Here is a 21445-nt window from a genome sequence, read left to right on the forward strand (position 1 = left end):
AGGATGCGCGTGTCTCCCCGGGACCCAGCGCGGAGCAGGCCCCGAGAAAGCAGCAGCCACTGCTACCTTCCTTTCAGCGATGTCACAAGAAGAGGCAACACTGGCGCAGGGGGGCCACCACCACCCAGGTGCCTCCCGTTCGGAAAAGGACCCCACCTGCCCCGTCCAGCTCCGCACGATCAACTTGAAGACAGGAGAAGCAATCTGCCTGCTGGGCTGAGTCCTGGGGTACCCAGACTGCTCACCTGTTGTTGTGGCCCCCAAAAGACACGCTGGAGTCCTAACCCCTGGTGCCTGTGAACTCATTTGGGTGTAGGTCTTTGCAGCTGTGCTCAAGCTGAGATAAGATCATACCGGAGTAGGGTGGGCCCTGCAGCCAGTGACTGCTGTCCTTATGAGAAGGCCGCCTGAAGACACAGAGATCCAGGCACAGAGGGAAGACAGCAATGTGGAGGCAGCTGCCAGCAGAGGCTGGAAGAGACGAGGAGCGATCCGTGACCTGCTGACACCTTGATTTCAGACTTCCAGCCTCCAGAACTGTGAGAAAATCAACTTCTGTTTTAAGCCACCCAGTTTGTGGCAGTTGGTGAAAGCAGCCCTGAGACACCAGTATATTGCCTTTCCCCAGACAGGGCCTGCACTCCCCCAGACTCTGGCTTTGACCTCCATGTCCAGAAAACTCCCACATCCAAATGTGGAAAGGTCAGGGCCCAAAGCTCAGCAAACTGGAGACGCCCTCATCCCGCTACTCCCGACTTCTCTAACAGGAGCACACAAACTCCGGGAGACGGGCGGTGACAGGTTACTTCTGGCAGAGGCATCGTGGTCTGGCCCCTGAACGCTCACAGAGCCGGGTCCGCATCTGCCTTTCCTGACCTGGATAAATGCAGCTGCCCTGCAAGGCGGCCCTGCCACCATCCCCACTGTGCAGACAGGTGGACTGAGGGCACACAGGGCAGAGCTGGGCGGATTGGGCTTGATGTCCAGCTTTATATCCTCCCGAGGCACTTTCCTGGCCAGCAGCCTTTTCTTAGAAGAATCCTTGGAAAGAACAAGTACTGCTCAGGACATCAGAACTCACACTGATAATGAAAGCCCCAGGAGGAGGAGCCTGAGATCAGGGACCAGGTTGGTGGACGTGGGAGCTTTGGAAGTGCCTTTTCGTGTATTCTTCCAAACAGCCCCGTGAGGCAGGAATGACTAGCTCCAGTCGGGGGGGTGGGTGGCTACGTTCTTGACTTTGTAAACAAAGCCCAAAGAGCCCAGAGGGGAGGTGACGCGGGGTCAGCTGGGCTCTGCCAAGTCTAAGGCTTCGCTCCCAGAGGAGGGGCATCCCCCCAGGACGGCGCTCCACTCGCCATCCTCCCGCTTCTCCAAGGACGGAGCTCACAGTACACGAAGGGATGCATTTAATGCAGGAGAAACTGTTGTGGAGATTCGCTGTAAGGTTTGGCGGGGGGGGGCCCATCTCCTCCTAGGGGTGAGAGGTACCCCTTGCTGAGGGCTCGCCCCGGCCAGCCTGGCCCACGGTCCCCACGGTAACCCCGCCAGCTGGGTTGCCTCATTCTCCACTGCAGATGGACGCTAAGGCCACAGATCCTGTGTCACCTACCAGGTCACAGGCTGAGAGGGGCAGGGCCAGCATAGATGCAGGGGCCCCTATTCCAGTCCCCGGCTTCTTCCACGGTGGGCCGTGGACTGAACCCAGGCCCGCTCCTGGAGGAGACTGGGACCCTCCCCGCCCGAAGCCTGGGCAGGTAGCACCCCCTTGCTGTCCCCCAGCCCCTGCAGGGCCAGCTAGCGTAGGCCCCGTCCCTGTCCCTGGAGCCTGCCCACCTCTGGGCCTCGAAGGCTCCAGACTTCACCACCTCCCCTGCCCCAGACACGGCCTCCTGGCCTCACAGCCTACGGGACTCCACCCTGCTGCTGGCACACTCACTCTGCCACCCAGGTGTGACCTGTCCGCCTGCTCAGAGGCTTCAGCCGAGGCCCCTAGCCTGCAGGATGAACTCCACGTTTCCGGCAAGGTGTCCAAGACCTCCGCAGTCCGGGCGCGGCACTGATCCATCTCTGCTGCGTCTCCCACTAAGCCCCTCCAGGCCCCGTCCTGCCACCCACAGCCCCCGAGGAGACAAAGCAACCACTGTTCTACAGCCTTTCTGCCTGCTTCCCACCTCCGGGCCTTTACCCAGCCTCTGCCCTCTGCCTGGATGCCCTTCCTCCCTTCCCTCCAACTTGTTTCTTTTTCAGTGATTATATTAATAGTAAAAGGCAGTAAAGAATTGTGATTCTGGGCATGGGCTCTGGAGCCAGATGGCCTGGGCTGGATTGTGGCTTCACTAGTTGACAGCTGACCATCTGGGGCTGAGTATTTCTGTTGAATTGTGCCTCAGTTTCCTCATCTGTAAGATGAGAGTCAGAATAATACCTTCCTCCCTGGGAGATCCCAAGGCTGTAAATGTATTCAGAGACGTCAAATGCTTAGGATGGGCCTGGCACACAGTAGGTGCTCAGCAGCCTTAGCCATTATCACCAGCTGGCCTCCCGCTCTCCACTCCCAGTCCTCTGGCTTCCCCTGGGCACTGGGTCCCCACCCCAGTGATGCAGACCTTTCTCCCCTCGACCCAGCTCAGCCAACAATCCCCAGGCCGTCCTCCCTCTGTCTTGCGTTAGGATCTCGGGACGGGCCTACCTTCTCCATCAGATGCTCTCGGAGGCCGAGGCTTCTGCAAGCTGAGGTGAGAGGCAAACGCCCAGCGGACACGGACAAAGACTTTCTTCTTGACCTAACTGTAATCAGTCTCCTTGGAGCCCTCTGCTGGACGAGGCCTGACCTTGGGCTTCCCTCTCTGTCCTTGTAGGATCCACTGTGAGCAAGAATCCTAAATCAGTTCAGTGAAAATCCTCCACCCCCACTGTCAGACCACCCCGCTGTCTCACCACCCTGGCTGGCCTTGAGCAAGGATTCGGCTGAGTGGGTCAGCAAGAATCCTCCTTCCCCAGATGTTTCCTCTTCCTACTTTCCCATCCACTGACCCCCGCCCTGCTCCTTGGCTATAAATCCCCACTTCTCCTTGGCCGAGTGAGAGTCCAGTCCAATCCCCCGCCCCGACTGCAAGACTCCATCTGTGATTCAGAAATGCAAAGAGCTCTGAAAACTCAGATTCTTCAGGGCTCATTCGGCCACAAAACCTGACCTGACCAGAAGTGAGGTTATTTAGAGTCTCTGTCTACCCTACTTAGTGGAGATCTTGTGCAAAAACTTTCCCCAGGATGCCTCCCTGATCCCTTCTACAGGGCAGCAACAGACTGCATTATCATTCAAAAACAGTAGGAATTCCAAAGCCACATCTGGCCCTGGGGGTGTCAGTCGGATAAAGGACGGAAGATTTGCACAGACCGCAAGATGTGTCACAGAGCTGGCAGGTATGTGGCTGAGCTGGATTCCACCGGACTCCAAAGATGGCCTGCAACTTAGTAGGAGAATTAGAGACAGGTATCTACAGGCTCTGAAAGTGCTTGGTAAGAAGTAGTAATACCTGGAGAGTATGATCGTTATTTTGCATTAACCACTGAAAGGTCAATTTAGAGAACTACACAACCTGAAAACTCTTTCCTACATACCGCCTAGAAATGCTGGATAAAAAATTACACACATCTAAATGCATAACTGAGCTTGTAAGAAAGTGAGGATGATCACCAGGGGCCAGAATAATATTAGGATTATCATTAAGATAATCTTATCAGTGTACTTATATCATATTTAATATTAATTTTACTGAAGGCCAGTATAATGCTTGCAATATGCAATAATTCAATAGGGAGTGATGTTCTCAAGTGTCTTAATGTATCAAGCCCTTGTGAAAATTAATAAACAGAAACCTCATTTAAAATGGATTTGGGAGGCCAGAAGGGGGAGCTCTCACACCCCAGCACTCCTGGTCAACCACAGACCCAACAGGAAGAGACATATCTTTGCATCTCCAACAGGAAGAAGGTTACTACTTTACTAGCCAGCAGGAGGAAGGAAGAATTTCTCCTCACCTGGCAACAGCCCAGCCAATGAGAGACTGGTACAATTCAGCCAATGAAAAGCCACTACACTTCAAACTCCCAGTTTCCTCCAATGGACTCTTTGTTTATAACAGCCCCTCCCAACTCCCCTTCTCTCTTATTAAAGAATGGTACCCTGGACTCGCCTGTGGTTCACCATAGATTGTGCATCCTGAATTGCAATTCTTTGCCGTTCCCGAATAAACCCATTTTTGCTGGTAAAATAACAGGTGTTTTACTGTTTTCCGTCAACGCCCTCTAGCGCTTGCAGCAACCCCAACTACTGCTATTCCCATTTCACAGATGAAGAAACTGAGCACATCTCATGCTGGTGGAGCTGGGATTCAAGCCCAGGCAGTCCAGCTCCAGAGTCTGTATTCTTAACTATTACACTCTACTAGCTGTACTCTAATTAGCATAACATTTAAGTCACAGGAAAACACTGTGAGCTAAAAACCCAGACGTTAAATGAAGGTGCCTTGTAGGGTAGGGAGAGGGATGTTGAGACAGAGAGGTTAAAACCAGCAGTTGGGAGATAAGACACCAGCAAGCAGGACGATGGGAGATGCAACTGACCTCTTCACAGAAAGCCAGGGGTCTTGAGGGGCTGCACCCCTAATAAATGGGTAGCCGGGAGAAAGATCTCCCCATTGACAGAGATGACAAGAAAACCTGTCTCTGACCACCTGAACTCGAGGTAGGAAAAAGCATGCACGGCTCCTGATAATCTGTAGCCAAGGGCCTACCTTCACAGGCTGCTGGGTTAGGGTGGAGAGAGCCTAAACTGATTAACATAAACGTGGCCCCAGGCTGTGACAGCCTTAGGCTGCCAGGCAGAGCAACCACAGAGAAGCTCTGGAGGGGTAAGCGCACAAGCCAGGCCTCCTGGGGTTTCCACAGTTAAAGCCTGGCTGGAAATAAACTCATGATCTCAAATTATGCGACACACGGAGAAACAGCCGCTATGCGGGAAGGAGAGCAAATGCTACAAATGTCAGGATGAAATTCCTAAAACTTCAGCCACGAAACTATTGGAAAGAGACTGTAAAATGAATTTGCTTAACATAATCAAAGACAAAAGAAAGCATGAATAGAACAAGATGTTATAAAAGCCAGGTACCAGCTTACTGGGCACCTACCCAGGTGTAAAAGGGGATGGGACCCAGGACAAGGGAGCACCGTACGCAGTCTCAGCGTTGATTTCCCTGTCCTTCCCTGGTGTCCTGCAGTCAGTGTAAAAGTCCTCACTGACTCAAGTGCCTGGCGTGTCCAGGAGGGTGTTAGGCACCAGGTCTACTCCTGTTTGGGCCACAGTGAAAACGTCTGGCTCTGTACAGAATAGACAGCCTCAAGATAAATTGGAGCTTTCTGCTGCTCTGTGTCTAACAGAAGCCCATCTGGGAGGAAAAATTCTCATGAGCTTGGTCCAGAAGATATGCACTTACCCCTGTCACCCCAGATCAGAGCCTGTCAAGCCAGGGCCCTGGAGGCCCTGGAGTTTTTCAGGATCTGTGAAAGCCTGAAATTGTCTGCATACCTCCCGAATGTGAGTGTGCCTTTTGTTGGGGAGAGGAGTGTGGCTTTCCTGGGCTTCTCTAAAAGCGCTGGGACCCCACCTTACGGCAAAGCCAAGGAATGAGCATGGCCCATCTGTATGGAACGTCTGTGGTACCCAAAGATTTTGAGTGGAGGAGGGAAAACATTATTTTTATAGTTAATACAGACGCCTTAATTACAGACTGAGGTGAAATCCTCATGGATTTTGAAGATAACACATGAAGCTTCGGTCATCTCAAGGTTATGGGCCTCACTGGGTCCCCCTTGCAGACCACCTGAGGATGCCCCTCTCCATCTTCCCTGCAGTTAGGAAAGCCTGAGGGTCCTGCTCCAGATACTAGGTCCTTGGATCAAGCCAGGATGCTGCTCACCACATCACACAGGGAGCCCTTTATGATGGCACCTAGGAGGAGTGATCCTCTTTCCCTCTTCGCTTTTGTTGCCAGGAAGCTCAGAGTAAAAAAATCAGTCCGTATCTCACACATGTACTATATCTCCTAGCATGTTTTGTTTTTGTTTTTTAAAATCCAGGAACATCTTGATAATGATTACAGCAATAGCACAACCACCGTTATTACATTATAAGCATTTTCTAATAGCCAAGCACAGGCCTGAAGGGTGTACCGTACGATCATACAGTCCCAATACCCTCTCACATAGGTATTGCCATTCCTGCTTCTGCAGACAGGGCTAATGAAGCTGCAGGAGGGGCGGTGATGTTCCCGGGGCACCTGGAGGGTGAGATCAGAGCAGTGGAGCCTCAGACAGGGCATTTCCCCTGGCAGCCTGCATAGCAGGGTAGCAGCAGCAATCAGGCTCTGCTTCCTCGGGAGGGGCTGGGGGCAGGGGTGGAGGGGGGGTGGGGGGGAGCAGGAGACTGGGAGGATTCCACTCCTAGAGGTGTCTGGAGGGAAGGGACCCAGGACCCTGGAGTCCTGGACCCTCCAGCCCTCCGTTACTCTCCCCTCCTTACACACCTGACTCTGCAGTTCCTACACTTTCCTGGCCATGAATGTGGTTTAAGTTTGGTAACTGACACAAGCAGCTAAGAAAGAGCATTTAACAAAACCCACCTGGCCCTCCTTTCCTACAAGAAAGGCCGGTCAATACAGTAAACGCAGTGGGAAGTAAGAGAAGGGGATTCCCAAGAAAGGGTGTTGGGTGACCTGGCTCTGACGCTGCTTCTCACGCCCTCTGCACTCCACTCTCTCCCACAGGAGGCCAGGTCCAAAGGCCCCCGGAGTTCATGTAGCCCAGCTGTCCATTTTACAGACAGAAAGACGGAGGCCGGGAGCAGGGGTGGGACATGCAGGGTCACACACAGAGCAGGACTGTCCTAATGTGTGGCGAAAAGAGCAAATACTGGGGTCCTACTGGGTGCTGGGCCCCCCCACTCCCTCCCTCCTGGGGCAGCCAGGTCAGAATTTCCACCCACATTTTTCTCAGGAGGAAATTGAGGTTCTAAGGGAACTGACCTACCCTGTTGCACGGCAGGTAAGTGGAAGTGCTGAGATTGAGCCCAGCTCTGACCTGGAGGGCCCACACTACACGCTGTCACTCCGGGGGACCCCCTCTCCCCCCATCAAGTCATTAGTGATCGTGAGCACCTACTGCAGGCCGGAACCTGTCCCCAGAGGAGGCCACGTTTCCCCTTCCCTGGAGAGTCGCAGGAGGCCGGGAACAGAGGAGGCAATGGGTGGAGGGTTATGGGAACCCCGAGGACACCAACTGCCTAGGGCAGCTCCGAAGTGCCTCCAGAGGCAGTGACATTTCAAACGAGCCTGGAAGGATGACCTGGTGGCAGGAATTGGACGGACCGCGGCATCGATGAGGACGCGGGCTGAGCCATCAATAGAGGACAGGCCCTGCACTCAGCGGTCCCCGGGAGGGACTCTGGGCTCTGGAGGGGACGGTCAGGGCAAAGGCAGGAGGTGGCCCTCTGGCCTCCCCTTCTCTCCTCGGCACTCCTCACCCCCTTGCAGCTGCAGGCCCCAGACCTGCCCGGGGCATCTGCGTGGGGGGCGTCTGGGGATGGGCCGTGGCTGGTGCTCAGATGGGCCAGGTCTCTCTCCAGGCCGAAGGGGAGGGCATCACAGAAGGAGGGCAGAGCACACACAGAGCAGAGGCGGGAGATGCAGCCCGGGGAGGCGGGAGCCAGAGCTCCAGGGGCTGTGAAGGGTGTGAGGCCACCAGGCAGGGGGCCCCAAAGGCTGGGAGGACAGTGGGTGCCACGATGCCGCCTCGGGGTGCGTGAGGGGGTTTTGGGGGGAAAGGTTTCAGGAAGACCCCGTGATGAGTCCGAGTTGCCGCCCAGGGATTTTACAGTGACCACCCGGCTCACGCCCAGAGATTGGACAGTTAGATAAGGGCCTGAGCTTAGGATTCCGCCCCGAGTTCCCGCTTTGCTTTCCCAGGGGCTCTGCTTTTCCCGGGGCACTTAGAGTTGAGGCTGAGAAAAGCCAGCGGCCTCCGCCCCAGACGCCTTCTAAGCCACGGAGGCTGCTGCCCTGCTCTCTACGTCCTTCTCGCTGGTGACCTGGGACAGGGGCTGCCCTTCCCCCTTCCCCCCACTCATTATGCTCCCCCAGCCCCATTTCTGGGATCTGTAAGTAATGACTCTTGTGACTTTGCTTTTTTTGTGTGAGTGTATTGAAACTGTGCCTTCAGGGGTCCTGGGGCGCGGCTGGATGCCATCCAGCCGCGCTTGGGCTCAGGGAGGGGACTCCCCACGGGCCCATAAGTTGCCCAAGTGACAGGGCCTGGGCAGATCAATGGCCTGACAGGGCCAGGACCAGGAGCTGGCACAGGGACACAGCGTCCTGGCACCTATTCTCCCTGGAGCCCCCCTCTGGGGTGCTGGGCGTGGGAGGGCGGCCCTGCCCAGCCCCCAGCCTGACCCCCAAGCGGCTCAGGTCTCAGCAGTTTCTGTTTTTGAGTCATGGAGGCCTGGGCTCTTTCTCTGTGGTTCCTGGTGTGGGTGGCAGATCGGGGGCGGGGGGGGACCGAGATGAGAAGTCTGCCTGAGAGCTGAGGCCGCCATCTCCACTGTAAAGCTGCATGGTGCCTCCTGCACTGGCTGGGCCCACGGGATTTCCCCAGACTCGGGGGCAGGTGACAGGAGCGGGGTCTCCTGGGCTTTGCCGCAGGGATGAGACAGAGGGTAAGCAGTCAGTCACAAGCTACCAGCCCCTTACAGGGAGGCCGTCGGCTCATGGGTTGTCTGAAGGGAGAGGAAGGGGAGCCAAGAGCCTTCCTGAAGCCTCCCAAACAAATGAAAGCAGAAGTCAACTTCTTGGTGGAAGGTGCAGTCCTTGGAGGCCAGGCCCAGTTCACATGCTTGCCCTTGTCCCACTGTCTGGGATAACCTTTCCCTAAGCCTGGTCTGCTTGGCCAACTCCTATTCATCCTGCAAAACCCTGCTCAGGGTGACGTCACCCACCTAAGCCTTCTCCACAAGCCCCACCCGACCACACATACCTGTGCATTTGGAGGACAGTACTGCCCAGGCCACCTGTTGCAGTGGCACTTTCCCCAGGAGGCTCAGAGAGTGAGATCCCTCACTATTAAGGACATGCTCCTGTCTCTTTCCTTAGCTGGCTCCTGTGGTCCTAACCTGGCTAGCAGCTTAGTACTCCCCCCACACCAGGCCTGTCTGCACAACATTCCTGGGTGGGGTGGGCCTCGGCAGCCCCCTTCCCTGAGGACACAGGGACTGAGAGGGCCACACAATTTGCCAAAGGCCATGTGCACTTTTTCTCCAGTAAGTATTTCATGCCAATCTAATATGTACCAGGCCCTGAGCTAAGCGCTGGATTTGAAACTGACCTTGGCAAAATCTTCTACCCTGTGGCAGCCTCAGTGTCTGTCTGGCCTCATAACTGTTCTGGGAGCAAGCCAGAATGTGGGGGAGGGAGGGGGCTGTCCTCATTTTTCCAGCGGGGGACAGAGGCCCACACTGGGCACACGTCCAGGCCCCTGGGGGTCCACCCCACACCGCCTTCTCTGCCCACCTTGCCCGCCCACCTGAAAGCCACAGGAGCAGGGGACCCTCACCCTCTCCTGGTGAAGCAAAGGAAAGAGAATGGTGGGCCCTGGCTGGGGCCTGGGCGGGCCTCTCCCTCCCCCCTCCTCCCCTCTCGCCCACCTACTGCCTACAGCACCCGTCAGAGCCCACTGTATTAGCATACATGCAGGGAGGAAACCCATCTGAGCTCAGTAACATCCCCCCTACCCTTTGCCCGGCACCAAGGCCTGCAGCCCACAGACCAAGGTGATGGCCGGTGGCCTTGACCATCAGCACGGAGGCCTTTTCCCTTCGTTGGCTGGTTCTTCTCTGCACCTTCAGGTAAAGCAGAGGACACCTTACCTGCACGGGGGCCGCCCCCTCTGTGGCTCGGTGGGCAGCTGTGTTCCCCACCTGCCTCTGAGTCCTCAGCCGGCCCGGCCCAGAGCATTCTGAATGGGCTCCCTCTCCAACCGGCCTGCTTTGTTTCTGCCACCCCTGGGGCCCGCTGCCCACACTCCCTCGGGTCCACACCTGGGGCTGTCCACGTTGACCTCCTTTTGGCTGCTTGAAGTTCTTTCCGGTTGGTCTTGTGAAATCAAACTCATTTCCCATTTCTGTGGGTTCTCCTCAGAGCCCTGTCCCCTAGGTGCCTCCTGTGCTTGTGTCTCGTCCCCCTAACCTGCCACCCTGGGCGATGCTCTAACCGTAGATGACAGAAATCGTGAACTCAGCGAATATTCAAGGGGTGGACCTGACCATTAGTTATAAGAAGGGTGCTCATTTGGTCTAAGATGTCAGGTTCTAATCCCCACTCTATGGATGACAAAACAGAGGCCCCAAGGCTCAGCGACAAGCAAGGGCTGCAGGAGAGGCCAGCTGGTCCCAGTTGGGCTCTGGGGACAAACACACCTGGATCTGAAGCGCAGCTTGGTCACTCACTGTACTTGGCCTCAGTTTCCCCATTCTGTAAAGTGGGGACACAGCAGTGCCAGTCCCATAGGGTCCCTATAGGGGTAAGGGTCGCCTGGGCTTCTTAGTGCACAGTGCCTCCCCCCCCAAAAAGGCTGGTGGGTGGACCCTCAGGGGATGCAGCCATTGTGATTCTAACAGGAGCACCCCTCCTCCCATCCCTCAGGATCTGGTCCACACCCTCTCCTTGCAGGGTCTCTCACCATCCTCACCTCACCGTCATCCAGGTCTCCAGCCAAAGACCACTCCCCAGTCCCAGCACACCGGCCTCCCTAGCAACCCACCCCCATGCGCGCCCCCCGCCCTCCCCCCCTCCCCAGTAAGGTCCCAACTTCACAAGCCTGCAGGCTGGGCCAGGGGCCTCCTCTGGGCTTCCCACCATGACAGCTCCATCACACCATGGGTCTGAGTCCCAGCAGCCTCCTCCATCAGACCATGTAGGGTCAGTCCGACGGAGAAGGACTACCTCTCTATCAGACTGAGTGTTCCAGCAGCACGGGCTCTGTCTTTATGGCTCAGTTGCCTCATAGGGTTCAGCACAAGGCTCTCAACACCCATGCAAAGTCACTGAATGAACTTGAGAAAATTGGAAAAACACAAAAAAGTTGCAAGAGGAAACAAACCACCAGAGAAAGTTCTTGCTACCATCTTGGTCCATTTCCCTCCAGCCTTTTTTCTGTGCCGGTTGTGAGTGTTTGTCGGACACCCCCGTGAGTGCCCCATGAACGCAAGCCTGCCGCCTGCCCACTTCTCTTCCACGAATAAATGCTGAGTTTGCAGAATGGACGTGAGGCCTGACAGAGGGGCTGAGTCGCTTGGGGTCATGCAGCTCCAAAAGGAGGGGCCCAGCCCTCCCGACCCCCAGGGCTCAGTACCCCCTGCCCCACAATAGTCTCAGCCCCAGAAGTCCTTATTTCCTGCTGTCTAGCTGAACGTCCATCGTCTGTGAAGACCAGGAAAACGGGGGTCCCTCACAGAAACACAGGGAGTTCACACGTGGAGCATACCTTACAGGTTTGCAGCTGCCCCTTACCACACGCTCCTAAAACCCCAGCCCAGCCCTGATGTCCGACATTCACTCTCTCGTTCCTCAGACATTCTTGGGGTTCCACTCTGTGCCAACCCCGAGCTGAGCCCTGGGACCCAGAGATGAATCCAGCAGAGTTCCGCCCTTGGAGCCCCAGGCTGGAGGGGAGGAGACTGGGGAGCAGATCCAGTGCTGGATCAAAGATATGAGCAAAGATTCCAGGGTAAGGGGGCATGGGAGGGGCGCCTACCCACCCTGCCTGGGGTGGACGCAGGGCAGCCAGGAGGGCTTCCTGGAAGAGGAGGGTATCTTCCAGCAGGGGCTTGAAGAACCAACAAAAGCCTCCAGTGAAGAAGGGAAGAAAAGAATTCCAGACAGAGGAACGGCAGGAGGAGGGTCCAGAGGAGGGAGAGGCAGACAGCGACCAGGAATATGAGATGACCTGCAGGCAGTGAGCGGGGAGATGATCCGGGCCACCCACAGGCCTCCCTCTCACAGCTGCGGGCAGCGAGTGCGGCTCCAGAGGCCAGTTCCCTTCAGAACCAAGCTTGGCAAAAACTTCCACCTTCAACCATCAGACCTGCAAGGCCCCTGGGGCAGTGGTTCCGGGTTATTTCCTGGGAGAACCAACCTCAAGGCCTGCCGGGATCTCTCTGGAAACCAGACCTGTCCCAAAGGCCAACTGATGTCTGTCAGGCCAACGTGAAGATGTGATGGAGAACAAGGACACAGGTGTGATCCTCACTTGAGAAAGCAGATTCTACCCCCCATTCACAAATCGGAGACCAAGCCACCAGAGGTCACAGAGCACGTAAGCAAGCAGTAAGTGGGCTCGGGCTCAGAAGCCAGACCTCTCTGGCTCCGAGGGCGCCCCCAACCACGGCCTAAGTGTCCCCCATTGGTCCCCAGGGCCTGGAACGCTGGCCCCTGGCCAGTGCACCCAGAATGTATTTTATGAATGAGTGAACAAAAGAATCCGAAAGCCCTGTCCTTCCGCCCACACCTCCGGCAGCAGGAAGGAGCCATCTGCTACTGGTTTTTGTTGTTGCTGTCACTCTGAAAATCAAAAGCACAAACCTGAAGTCACAGCTGTGTCACTTCGGGGCGGGCAGCACCCCCAGCCCCTGACCCCGGACTAGAGCAGAGTCCAGCACCTCGGCGGAGGGGTCAGACAGCTGCGGACCAAATCTCCGCTCGGCCACTGACAGCATGAGACTGGACCCGTCACGCCCCTGCTCTGAGCCTCGGTGTCTCCGTCACTAAACGGAGGTGCTGAGGACCTACCTTGCTGGGTGGGTGCAGTGAGGACTAAGGAGCTGGGACCCTGCAGGGGTGGGTGCGGGGGAGATCCCGTCCCTCTGGCCTCCTCTGCCTATGACCTTGGCCGCCGAATGAGCTCTGAAACCCTCAGCACTAACCAAGCTGGATGCCCTGGCCCTGTGTGCAGCCGAATGGCTTACGTATTATGAGGCATCCACGTGGCCAAAGGGCAGAGGGGCTGAGGAGGGCGCGGGCAGGTGGCTCACCGGGCTCGCGCGTGACTCAGCGGGACTCGTCGAGGCTGCAGGTCTGGGGTGGGAGCTGCCCCCAGCTGTACGCTGTGCAGGGAAGCCCGGCTGCCGGCATCTCTGATAAATATTTTATCACTGCTCACAGAGCAGGCAGGCCCCAGGAAGGTGCCTGCAGCCTCTGATTCCACAGAGCACCCCTTCCTGCCCCGACAGAAGGAAGTGGCTGGGTGGGGTGCCGGTGGGGTCAGGAGCCCAGACAGCTAGCTCATTCCTGCCCTGCTGTCACTTCAGGTCATCTCAGCCCAGCAAATGCCCCTGAGCCTCAGCCACAATCTGCCTCGCACTGTGCTGGGTGCTGGGCTCCACTCTGCCCTGGACAGCTCCCAGGCTCCTTTGCACTGCCCCCAGAACACCAGCACTCTGCACCTTGGCCTTGTCAGACACCCCTTCCTGTTGGCCCAGAGCACTGCCACCTCCTCCAGGAAGTATTCCTGGCTTTTTTCTTCCCACTGTGTGACCTTGGGCAGGTCCATCACACTCTCTGAGCCTGTTTCTAAAATGGGGCTGGTGGTCCCCACTCATGGGGGACCAGATGAGACTGTATAAACAAAGGATCTCCCAGCTCCTTGCCCACATGGACTCATTCTTTTTGGAGGGACCTGAACATTTGGAATCAGATCAATAAATATTATAGAGCATGTCTAGGGGTGGGACACAGGAATGTATAGAGCCTGGCTCCTGCTTGCAGGGCTCCACAATTTAACTGTGGAGATAGGACCTAAATAATAATAATAATAGTAATAATAATAATAACAGCAACAGTAATAACAGCTACCACATTTCAAGCCCCCACTACTGCCAGATAATTGACATCACATCCCCTTGTCTACTCCTCCCAGCAGCCCTGTGATGTGAGGTTCCTACCCTCATTTCATAGCACGGCAGGAACCTGAGACTCAGAGAGGGGCAGGACCCTGCCTGAGGTCACACAGCTTGGCGGGGCTGACCAGCTGTCCTGCTGGACCTCTGGGGTGTGCCCTCGGGGTCAACACCTGCTTTTTACATCATTGTCCATGTGGGGGCTCCACTGAGACGGGGATGGTCCAAGTCAAATGATGAAGATACACAGGATACGGTGCAGCCAGTAAAAAATCGTCACTGCTCTTTAGGAGCTACTGGACTATTGAGGGAACAGGGGAAATGCTAGTAGTATTACAGTAAGTGAAAAGGAACAGGATACGGAACTGCGTGTGGTGTGATGACATCCTGTGAAAATAGTTCTACATCAAGATGTATTGATTCAAAAAAGACTGGAAATGATACACAAAATGCTAATGTTCAGAGGCTGAGGTTACGGTAAAATCGGAGCCTATTTTCCAGACTTTGTACAACATGGCTATGTTGGTTTTATAATTTAAAATTTTCCTTAGAAATAGGATTGTGGGGCTTCCCTGGTGGCGCAGTGGTTAAGAATCCGCCTGCTGGGGCTTCCCTGGTGGCGCAGTGGTTGAGAGTCTGCCTGCCAATGCAGGGGACACGGGTTCGAGCCCTGGTCTGGGAAGATTCCACATGCTGCGGAGCGACTAGGTCCGTGAGCCACAATTGCTGAGCCTGCGCGTCTGGAGCCTGTGCCCTGCAACAAGAGAGGCCGCGATAGTGAGATGAAGAGTGGCCCCCACTTGCCGCAACTAGAGAAAGCCCTCGCACAAAAACGAAGACCCAACACAGCCATAAATAAATAAATAAATAAATAAATAAATAAAATTAAAAAAAAAAAAAAAAGAATCTGCCTGCCAATTCAGGGGACACGGTTCGATGCCTGGTCCGGGAAGATCCCACTTGCCGCGGAGCAACTAAGGCCGTGCACCACAGCTAGAGCCTGCGAGCCACAACTACTGAAGCCTGTGCACCTAGAGCCTGTGCTCCGCAACAAGAGAAGCCACCGCAAGGAGAAGCCCGTGCACCACAACGAAGAGTCGCCCCCGCTCGCTGCAACTAGAGAAAGCCCGCGTGCAGCAAGGAAGATACAATGCAGCCAAAAATAAAAATAAATAAAATAAATAAATTAAAAAAATAAAAGAAGTAGGATTGGTCCACCACAAGGATTTATTGAGCACCTAGTGTCTGTCCTCCCTTGCTGAGAGTTTTCTCCTCTCTCAGCCTCAGATTTAGTCAGTGGGAGGAATGAGATGGACACCATTGTAAGTAATGACGAACTTGGGACCACCCTCCCCATCTCTCCATGGTTGGGCCTGTCAGCAGCTCAAACCCAGCACAGCCAAAGCCAGGCTCAGGATGTTCTCCCACATTAAGTCAACTGTACCAGGGATCACCACCGCCACCTACTCAAGTCCTAGACTAACAATCACAGGGGCTCACGAGGTAGTGAGCTCCCTGTCATGGGAATAACCAAGCAAGGAGCGTCATGTCTCTCCATCAAGACGTGGCCTCAATGGCTGTCTTTCAGTCCATCTTAATTAGACCCAAAGTCTTACCAGCTGTGTGACACTGGACAAGATACTGACCTCTCTGTGCCTTGCCCTCCTCATCTGTACAATGGGATCATACGATGACCTCATAAGGCCTCAGAGGGTTAACAGAGAGCAAATATGTAAGATGCCTTCCAGGTGCCTCGCCAGGACTATTATTATTTCACAGCTTTACCTACCCACTTGTGGGAGCTAAGTGGGACAGAAATAAAAATTCCTATTTCACAGATTTGAAAACTGAAGCACAGAGAGTAACCCCCCTCAGACTCAAAGGGGTGTAAGTGACTCCAAGCGGATTGTTTTTGCTGGAGAAACTGCTTTGGCAACACAAAGAAGGCCTTTAGCCAGCCCAGCTGATGGCACAGAAAGCAAAACCTTAAGAACCTTCCAGAAAATGAGCAGGACTTCTGCTGGGGTCAGAGGAGCCCACGGTGGCAGCTCCTGACAGTGAGGCATCTTGGTGACATTCCCTCACCTTAAGGCATGTAGCATCGTGGAAAGCGGACGCGCACACCTCATGCCAGAGACCCTGGGGTTTTGAGCCCCAGCCCTGCTCCTTGCTGCCCTGTGTCTCTGGGCAGCCCTTGGCCTCTCCAAGCCTCAGTTTGCCCATCTGTTAACTGGGCATGGCCACGATCACCTTCTGGGCTGCTGGGAAGAGTAAGTGGGACGGTGCCTGGGGAAGACTTCACACAGGGCCTGGCACACAGTAGGTGCTCAGGGAATGGCTGTCCCCTGCTTCCTTCCAGAGGTAAACCCAGGCTTTGGAGTCAGAACCGAGGAGAGCAATACTCCCCGCTGCAATGAACTACATAGATTTTCCTGAAAATCTTTTCAGAAAGGAGCTGGCCCTGGCCCCTCCCCACTTGCGCTTGGGTGTAGTACGTGGTAATGCAGTAGCAAATGTCACGTCTGTCCTCTCTGCTCTCCCTAGAGGGTACAGATGGGCACCAGCATCACCTGAAGGCTTCCTTGTGCACCAAGGGGCCCTGTACATGGCTTCACCCATAGTCATCACGTGACCCCACAAGTGGGTTTCCAACAACAACATTAACACTAATACTGATAGGAACTCCAGGGCCGGTGCCAGGCCAGCCTGACTGCAAGCCACTGTCACTGCAAGACCACACGTCACTGCACGACCACTCTACCACACCAACACAGGGCACTGTCCTTCTGGAAACCTTCCATGAAGCCACGTTGTCCTCACAAACACCCTACGTGGTAGGTGCTACGATAATCACCACGTCATAGATGAAGAAACCGAGGTGCACAGAGACGTTTGGTGACTTGCCAACATCACACAGCTGGTGAGAGGTGGGGCTGAGATTCGAACCCAAATAGCCTGGCTCCAGAACCCAGGTCTTAATCACCTAAGTGCGTTTTCCAATCCACTCTATACAAATGAGAGCACTGAAGCTCAGCAGGTGGACCTGACTCTGGGGTCTCCAGCCTTTGCGGCCCCTCCCTGGCCCCTGCTGGCTCCCCTTCCAGGCCACCCAGAGCCCAGGGTCTGAGGTCAGAGCCAAGTCCTCTAAGGCAGCGGCACCCGGGCTGCTCCCCTGAGACATCTGGATTCCTGAGTCACTAGAACTCTGCTCACACAGAGTTTCAAAGTCCCTGTGCCTCTAGGTGCTCCCCCACTGAGGTTCGATTTTGAGACATGAAAGAGGGATGTGGTTAAAAGAAAAAAAAAGGTTATACCGTCACCAGGAAGTCACCTCCTTGTCCCACTCTTCCACGTCTTCATCACAGCCCATGGTCCTAATTCATACCTCCCTACTCTAACTCTGGTCCTCCTCAGCATCTGTACCCCTGAGGGCCACCCTGGGCTATGGGGTGAGTCCCGCAGCAGGACGTCCTGACTCCGCTTTTGACCTGGAGGACGACTGACAGCACGTCTGACCCAATAGCTCCCCATCCAGGTTGCTTCTGTGGCCTCCCCCTTTCTGCGTGGGTCTCTCTGCCTCCCTGGGGACACTTGCCATCCTCCAGGCCTGAAGAAGGCCTGGGGGAACGAGTGAGTGAGAGAGTGAATGAATGAATGAATGAATGACTTTTCCCGTTCCTCTCTGGGCGTCGCGAGAGCGCTGCTCTCCTTATAGATGTCCCAGAAGATGATTTTGTTCACGTCCATGAACGTCCACAATTTGGGGAACCTGGTGAGGGCCCAGGGCTTTCGCCTTCCTTCTCCCATCCCGGCCTCTCCAGAATCTGCCGGGAGTCGCCCGGGGACAAGGGTGTTGTCTCCCAGTGCCTGCCTTGAGCAAGAGAGCTGGCACTGGCATGCAGCCGGATGCCATAAAATGCCGCCTGAGGCTGCGAGGCAATTCCGCGTGGCCATCCTCAGGCCTTTTAAGCCACCCATTAGAAACAAAAAATCCATCAGCTAACAAATGTTTCTGCACAGACCACTTTCCCTGCTGATGAGAAATTAAGTTCATGTGACTGTCCCCATCACCAGACAGTTAAAACAGCTGAGACACACGGAGTGCCAGCCACTCTCACAACGGGTACCCACCCCCATGGCCAGTTTGCGGCGAGCTTGTGATATGTCGGGCGTTGTGCCTCTTTGGATCCTGACTACCCACAAGAAGCCCGTAATACTAAGATTCGCAGTTTTCAGATAAGGAAACTGAGGCCCAGAGAAGCAGTGACTTGCCCAGGGCCACACAGCCAGCCAGTGGTGTATGCTGACCCAGGTTCTAACCCAGGTCAGCTTGATTCTATAGCCCTCACCCACCCCTTACTGCCATTTAAACAAATGGCTCAGAATCCCAGACCGTTTGGCAGGAAAGACCCTAGGGAGGCCCTAATCTCCTCTGACTGACGGGGCCTTGGGCTCAGAGAGGGGAAGTGGCTTGCCCAGGGACACAGCAAGGCCATGCCCCCAGGATGGACTCCTCTTGGGTCCGCTCCACTGCCTGCCAGCCAGAGGGAGCTAATATGACCTTGTCCGATCACCCAATGACACCACCCAGCGGCACTCACACTTGAATGTGCACCAGAAGCGGGGAGTGGTAAAATGCAGATTCCTGGTGCCCCATCAGAGGTCAGGATAGGAGCCCAGGAATCCGGATTTTATCAAGCCCTGTCATTAAAGAGGACAGTCTGGTGGTCCCAGGCTCTTCTCCCAGAGCCCCCAGCTTACCCCTCCAGGGAGGGTCTTGGGTTGGGCCTGGTGCAGCAGGTCTGAGAGGCCACAGAGAGCTCGCCCTCCCCCTCCAGATGCAGTCCAGGGACCGGCCTTTGGGATCCCTGGGAACTCAGGCACAGCCACGCTCTTGCCAAGAGCATCGCTAATCACCTGGACACGCTGGGTTCTCACAGCAGCTGCACACAGCTCTCAGGGCTGCCCCGAGCCACGGATGGGGAAATGGAGCTCGCCCTCAGGAAGTGGCCTGGCCGAGCAGGGCTGAGACCACACCCTGTGACCTTCGGGCCAGGGACCCTCCCCCAGCCCAACAAGTTCTCCCCTACCTTGGCTCCATCGGAGAAAATCTTAGAAAGCGTCAGGCGCTGCTCATGTGAACGGGGTCTCGTGCATGATGAGATTTTGCCAGAGGCCCAGACCCTGGACGGGGCAGACCTGCCCCGTGTGCCACCTCTCAAGGGATGGGAGGGGGCTCACCAGGTTGAGGGCACGAACCTCTACAGGCTCCGCCTCTGCCCTCAGATGTGCCTGATGCCCCAAACGCACCCGGCACAGCCCTGCAGGGCCAGCTCCCTGCAGGAAGGTGGCGGGCGGCCCAGGCCAGAGGCCAGAGGGGTGGGGCCGCACGCCGAGCCAGGACAGGGCTCAGAAAGGAGGTGTCTCCCTTCTGACCATCTTTGTTTGCTCTATTAAGGGGGGGGGGGCAGTGGAAAGACAGGGGGGAGCTGCGATGGGGAGGGGCAGTGTCGGGGGTGGGGGAAGATCAGGAAACAAGGCAGCTGGAGAAGCGGCCGGACGGACACGCAGAGACCCACCCACGGAGACAGAGAGAAACTCAGAGACAGAGAAGAGAAGTGGGGGCGGGGGGGGCGGGGCGTGGGCGAGAGAGACTGCGAGAGAGGATGCGCTCCGGAGGTCCCAGGAGACGGGGGTGGGAGAGGCTGGACCCCCAACCAAGGGGAAGGCCCGACCCCCGCCCAACCCATGTCCCCGCACTCGGCGGGGACGCGCGCGCGCGCGCGCGCACACACGCCACTCCGCCGGCGCCGCCCGGGCCCCCGCCCTCCGAGGGGCGAGCGTGCCGCCCCCTGCCCACACGGACCCCTCCCCCGGCGGGGCCTCCGGGACCCGTCCCCGCCACTCACCTTGGTCCCCGAGCCACCTCCGCCGCCGCTGCCACCGCGCAGAGCCGGAGCCCGGGGCCGGGGGAGGGCGCCGCGGAGGCCCCGCCCCGCCCCGCCCCGCCCCGCCCCCTGGGCCCGCGTAGGGCGCCCGACGCGGCCGGAGCCACCGGACTCCTGGGCTGCTGGAGATGCGCGGCAGGCAGCCACCTGGGTCGCGGGTACGCCCACCCACCGGGGCCCGCCCGAGCTGGGAGCCGGGGGCCGGAGGGGCCCTCCCGGGATCCCCCCACCCGGGTGCACTGCGCAGGCTGTGGGCGGTGCCCGCCGGGGAAGGGGGTGTCCCCGGCCACCCTGGCGGCCCAGATCGGCTCTCCGGCCAGCAACGCATTTCTCCGCGGCCCTCTAACGCCCACGGAGCGCCCCTTCCCCAAGCCCCAGCCTGTGGGGGTCGCTGGTAGCGGGGAGGAAAAATCAGACCCTCGGATTCAGTCCCTGCCCTGGGGCTTGGGGTCTTGAGGGAGGCCAAGGGGTCAGGGATGGGACAAACAAACGCTTCCAGCGTCTAAATATCCCAGGGCCATGGTTGTCAAAGGATGGCCCGACTGCTCCGTGGGCAACACCCTGGAACTTGGTAGGATGGAAATTTTCGGGCCTCACCCCAGACCTACAGAAACTGGGGATGGGGCCTAGGAATCTGGGTTTTAACAAGCCCTCCTGGTGATTCCCAAGCTCCCTTGAAGTTTGAGAAGTTCTGCTCTGGTGGAAATAGCCCACACCCCATGCCCCACACCCATAGTAGGATGTGAATTCCCTGAAGGGGGGGATTTGTCCCTTTTCTTCCCCCAGAGGGTCCCCAGTGGTTAAGACAGTGTTTGTCTGTTGAAAGAACACATGGATGAATGGCCCCATCGTGAGCAGCGCTAGTCACTTTTCACTTGTGGCATCCCCTGACCGCCAGATCCATCCGCCGCTGGCTCTGCGCCGACCCTGGTGGGCTGCATCCCCCACTGGTGCCTGGTTGGGTCTGGCCAATGGGGGCAACAGCTGGAGATCAGAGGGAGAGAGGATGGGGCATTTCCTCCCACTGCCATGTGCTGTACACTGACGCTGTCGGTGCCCCTGAAGCCGAATCCAGCCTCTGTCCCCTGACACTGAATTAAATCTCAGAGACAGAGTTTTCGGGGAAGTAGAAAAGAACAGCTTTACTGCTTTGCCAGGCAAAGGGGGCCAAGCGGGCTCCTGCCCTCAGAACTGTGTGTCCCACCTTGGAGAGGGTAGTGGGAAGTTTTATAGTAATGGTTCAAAGAGGGCTCCCCACCTGTCATGCAGGAGACCGGGGTTCGATTCCCCGACAGGGAGCCAAAGGGAAGGGATGGGAGACAAGAGAGAAACAAACGGTCAAGAAAAACAACAGGGCAGCCTTGGGGCAAGGTCCTGCATCCCCATCAACGTATACACACAACAATATCTTTGAGCTGTTTTGCGGATACTGAAACCCCCTCTAGGTGGGAAAAGTGAACAATTGACCAAGGTATGCTGCCCACGTAGACCCCAG

The 21445-nt window shown here is 56.5% G+C and overlaps 2 protein-coding genes across 2 annotated transcripts in view; one reads left to right on the top strand and one right to left on the bottom strand.

Annotated features, from left to right (window-relative positions):
* PRR5 (proline rich 5) overlaps nucleotides 1-19933 on the bottom strand; it is a 51401-nt gene extending 31468 nt beyond the window's left edge. Inside the window, exon 1 of the mRNA XM_061204800.1 lies at nucleotides 19912-19933. The gene's annotated coding sequence lies outside the window, so the exon portion shown is untranslated. The remainder of the gene's footprint in view (nucleotides 1-19911) is intronic.
* On the top strand, nucleotides 19669-20406 carry LOC133101608 (proline-rich protein 2-like). Its single transcript, XM_061206616.1, has one exon. It carries the CDS (start codon nucleotides 19669-19671, stop codon nucleotides 20404-20406), a length of 738 nt encoding a protein of 245 aa, XP_061062599.1.
* The last annotated feature ends 1039 nt before the right edge of the window (nucleotides 20407-21445 follow it).

The sequence above is a fragment of the Eubalaena glacialis genome, chromosome 11 (genome assembly GCF_028564815.1).
Source record: "Eubalaena glacialis isolate mEubGla1 chromosome 11, mEubGla1.1.hap2.+ XY, whole genome shotgun sequence".
Taxonomy (NCBI): domain Eukaryota; kingdom Metazoa; phylum Chordata; class Mammalia; order Artiodactyla; family Balaenidae; genus Eubalaena; species Eubalaena glacialis.